This window comes from Ammodytes marinus, assembly GCF_949987685.1.
Source record: "Ammodytes marinus genome assembly, chromosome: 2".
NCBI classification, from domain to species: domain Eukaryota; kingdom Metazoa; phylum Chordata; class Actinopteri; order Uranoscopiformes; family Ammodytidae; genus Ammodytes; species Ammodytes marinus.
In genome coordinates, this window is record NC_137231.1 from 32,362,379 (window position 1) to 32,367,378 (window position 5,000).

Here is a 5,000-nt window from a genome sequence, read left to right on the forward strand (position 1 = left end):
TTATTGAGTGTAAAAGTCTGATTTGATTTTCCCAAAATTATCCACTTGGTATCTTTAAAATTGGTTCACTTTTTCATTACGTAAATTCTGTAGTAAGGTCTGCCTGTTTTTATTTATTTTTTATTTAAGTACTATGCTTTTCAACTATAACTTCACACCGATGCCAATTGACCCATATGTCATAAACCTCCTTTTGTTTTTTCCACACACACACACACATTCTCACACACACACACACACACACACACACACGCACACACACACACACACACACACACACTTTGAAAACTGCCCTTCTCTGATCATCTTAGCAGAATGACCTTTTATGATTCAAGCCTTGGACACATGCCAGTTTATGCCACTTAAAAGCTAACGACAGTCACCATGTAATTAACGGCCTCACACACACACACACACACACGGCCCGTGATTAATGAGGGCTTACAGTATGTGGTCTCTGCCAGGGGATCTTAAGGTGATGTTATTAAATCTGCTTGTTGGAGGGAAAACATTGGAAGTGGCACCTGGCCCAAAGTGGGTCATTTTTAAGGATCAGGGTATGAAGGTTTAAAGGTTTTGATTTCTAATTGATTTGATTCAATTTATTTCAAACATGTAAAAAAAAAAGCAAAAGTTAACAATATTAGGCAAGGCAAGGCAAGGCAAGTTTATTTATATAGCACAATTCAAACACAAGGCCACTCAAAGTGCTTTACAGGGGCAAGATTAGAATATATAAAACACATTAGAAGACATTTAAAAGCGAATGAAAAGAAGTAAAACATTTAAATTAAATAAAAAGTACAGGTTAAAATATTACACAAATATAGAAAGCACATTGTATTCCTAGATTGTCAAACACTTGATCGGTTTGGTTTGTGTGACTAAGGTAACTATGGGGACAACAGCTTACACCCTTAACTAATCATTTGTTTGGTCCCATGTCCCACTTGCCAAACCAGGCTCAGTCTGATAAAACATGTCCAAATTGATGCTTGGCTGATTTGAGATTTAAATAGTTTAAATTAAATGTGTGCTAGTGATTCTGAGGATTTTCTTGTGTCAAAATCAGTGAATATCTCCTCACTATCCACTACCTGTCTGTACTGTGTGTGTGCTCTGAAAGTTTAAAAAAAAAAATCTGGTGTTTTGTAACCTTTATTTATACAGGTAAATCCCATTGAGACCGAAGACTGTTTTTCAAGGGAGACCTGTTTTCCTTTCCCACGTTACCACTCACACACACATTCATACACCGATAGCAGGCTAACTATCGACATTCACACAAGGCAAGGTGGGTGAAGTGTCTTGCCCAAGGACACAACAACCATGACACAGGTGGCAGGGCGGGGATCGAACCGCCAACCCTTTGATCATCAGCCGACCCGCTCTTCCAACTGAGCCACAGTCGCTGTGTTAATACACAGCGTAGGCCCGTAAACAGATAGATATGGTGGCCTCCTTTGTTAACGTACGTTTACAGAGCCTAGGCTGTATATTAACAACAAAAAGTGCAGGAACAGTACATACAAGTAGCAGTTTGTGAGGAGATATTCACTGATTTTGACAAAAAAAAGTTATTTTTATTGACTGATTTTGTTTAGAAAGATAGATATCTGTAATAATGTATCTGCCAAACTTTCTATCCTAAAACTATCACCCCCTTTAACCCCATTCTAACCCATATAGTGGATTGCGCTCCTGAATACCAATAAACTAAGTGACATCAGACCTTGTGAAGCGGTAACGTTTCCCAGCAGTAAATTACACTTTACTGTAGCAAAGTAACCGTGACACCCTTCCCACTAACGGTTTAGTGGCCCGTTTGAAGGCCAGGAGATTGGATTCCTGGGCTGCTGACAAGTTGTATTTTGGTGGCAAGGAAAAGGAGGGTAAAAAGAAAGGTTGGGGCAAGTAAGGTTGCAAAGGAGCAGTCTCAAAGACGCGCGCACACACACACACACACACACACACACACACACACACACACACACACACACACACAGACACACACACACACACACACACACAGGCAAAATTTCCAGTAAATGTACAAAAACATTCCGGAAACTTTCAATGGTAAATCAAGCTGGGGAATTTTGGAAATATTCCAAATTGGGAATTATGGGAATGTATGGGAACTAACTTGAAATGAGGGTAATTAAAATTATTTGTATCATATCTGAATATAAATAAAAACATTTTGTTTTGTCATATAAGCAGAATTAAAATTTTCAAAATAATATAATTAAAAGGTGCTTCGAGGAACTTTCAAATATTTCTGAAACACTCTAATTTGTCCTCCGATGATCATAAATGACATGTAACCGCAAACGAGACCATCAGTGAAAAAGAATGCTATTTTTACATAGTTAGGAAGTTATAGTTCTGAATATTTCCTTGGAGCACCTTTAAATAAAGCTAAAAAAATAAAATAAAAAATAATAATAATAATTTATTTTATTTTGAAGCTCACCTGTGGACATTGGACCCGCCCACATTCTGCCCGGCGACAGATGACCTGTCCTCGGTTGCAGGTGCAGAACTCACAGCCCGTCGCGTTCCACATGTCTCCGTGGTAACGCGTCGCCCCCTCGTACAGACAGCTTCCCTTAGCAACCGCACACTCATCACAACACTGACCCGAGCGCTTCACTTTGGTGTGACCCTAAAGGGGAAAACAGGGCAGTTTGAGGTTTAATTGTTTTTTATACAGTACAGATGATTATAAAAAAAAAAATATTTACGAAATGGGATTTACAGGTAAATCCCATTGTGACCGGAGACTCTTTATCAAGAGAGACCTGTTCCCATTCATACACACATTCATACACCGATAGCAGGCTAACTATCCACATTCACACGAGGCAAGGTGGGTGAAGTGTCTTGCCCAAGGACACAACAACCATTACACTTGTGGCAGGGCGGGGATCGAACAGTCAACCCTTTGATCATTGGCCGACCACCTGAGCCACAGTCTTCCCGATTTAAAAAAAATTCTATGAACAGGTCAGTTGAATGCATTTTTCGGCATGTTTTTAATAACAAAATGTATCATAAATCAGACAATTAACAACATACATATCTTTGCCCCTTCTTTGCAATGCTGCATTATTTTTTCTACTATAAACAGTGTAGGGACTTGGCTATTAAAACGAGAATTTCCTTATTTTTATCACTCTTAAATTTTAGTTAAGGTTCAAAATTAGCATTGGAGTGAACTCTGAGTGACAGTGCACAGGCCTTCAAACGGTTTTTCAAACTGCCTTCAAAGTAAAAAGCATGACGACGGATAAGCTTTTTTCCCCCCGAGCAAAAGGGTTCCCTCTTTATAGGTTTAATAAGACCATATAACGTGTATTAATTATATGCTTTAGATTAGTGTGACCGGGATTTTACAGAAATAGTGTTGCCGCTTTTTATAACACAAAAATGAAATCGGGATTAAAAAGCTAATTCAGCTTGATGCACTTCTTCTAGTTAATTCATTTCTTATTTAGCCTCTGGTTTTCTTATAGTGTATAAAGGCTACGGTCAGAAATAGGGCTACGGTAGGAGTACATTTTGTCCGCCAATGTATATTCTATACCTATGTACCCACTAAGGATTAAATGAGCTACAAGGAACTTTTTAAATATTTCTGAAACAGTCTCATTTTTCCTCTGATGATCATAAATTACACGTAACAGCAAACGAGAACATCAGTGCAAAGAATGCTATTTTTATATAGTTTTTTCTTAATGCCTTTGACATGGGTATATACGCTCACCCAGGAACAACAGCTGGCGTAGTAAAAAACACTACCGCTTTTGTCCAAAGAGGGCGCAAGAATGAACACAACTCTAGTCAAAACAAAGCTGCTTTTAGCTTCTATGCTGAACCATCTTATGATCCTAAATGTGCATTTGTACCTTGTAGTGAAGCGGCTAAATGCTACAATCTTTCTTTGTGTGATACAATCGTGAAAAAATTATCATGAGCAGTCTCCATTTGTCACTTGACAAGAAAATTGTTTGAGACAATGAAATTAAAAAAAACGTATTTTAATGGAAAAACCCCAAGACATTTCTATGAGAATATTTTCAAATTCATATTAATCTTTTTATTTTTTGGGCATTTTTATGCTTTATTGATAGTGTAGAGTCAGAGTTGAAATGGGGCAGAGAGGGGAGTGACATGCAGAGAACGACCGCGGGCTGGAATCGAACCCGGGTCCGCTGCTGGCCGAGACACATGGGGGGGACGCCCTACCAACTGAGCTAAGGGCGGCCCCCATTTTCAAATTCATAATTTCAAATGTCTCCGACAATTTTCTTGTCAAGTGGCCCATGGAGACTCATGCTCATGCCAATTTTCACCCTTGTATCATCAACTGAACAAGATTCCTACGAAAAATAAGCACTTGGGCCGCTCAACTAATGGTCTATAACTGCAATTTTATACACCAAATATCTGGAACAAACTCCCAGAAAACTTGAGGTCTGCTGGAACTCTCAGCTCCTTTAAAGTCAAATCTGAAGACTTTTCTGTTTCCCTTTTAACCTGAAATTTTTATTTTATTTAAATGTTTTATTTCTCATTTGCTTTTTAAGATTATTTTTTGGCATTTTCAAGCTTTATTAGAAAGTACAGAGTTGAAATGGGGAGACAGAGAGAGAGAGAGGGGGGGGGGATGACATGCAGTAAAGGTCCACGGGTCAGATTTGAACCCGCGACCACTGCAACGAAGGCCGGAGCCAATATGGTACACGCTCTATCCACTACGCCACCGGAGCGCTCCCTCATCTGCTTTTCTAATGTCTATTCTATACTTGATGTATTTTAATCTTGATGTATTTCATGCCCCTGTAAAGCACTTTAAATGGCCTTGTGTCTGAATTGTGCTATAGAAATAAACTTGCTTTGCCTTGCCTTGCCTAACTTTGTCCATGTAATAGTCTATTGTTAATTATTATGCTAGACAGTATTTCGTATTTGCTTGACAGCGCGTGGCCCTTTAA

General features: G+C 38.8%; 1 protein-coding gene across 1 annotated transcript in view; it reads right to left on the reverse strand.

Annotated features, from left to right (window-relative positions):
- The window catches only part of fras1 (Fraser extracellular matrix complex subunit 1), a gene marked incomplete at its 3' end in the record, with an annotated part of 305,792 nt that overhangs the window by 191,417 nt on the left and 109,375 nt on the right, over nt 1–5,000 (reverse strand). The window contains exon 9 of the mRNA XM_080036137.1: nt 2,477–2,668. Coding sequence (XP_079892263.1) covers nt 2,477–2,668 — 192 coding nt within the window. The remainder of the gene's footprint in view (nt 1–2,476; nt 2,669–5,000) is intronic.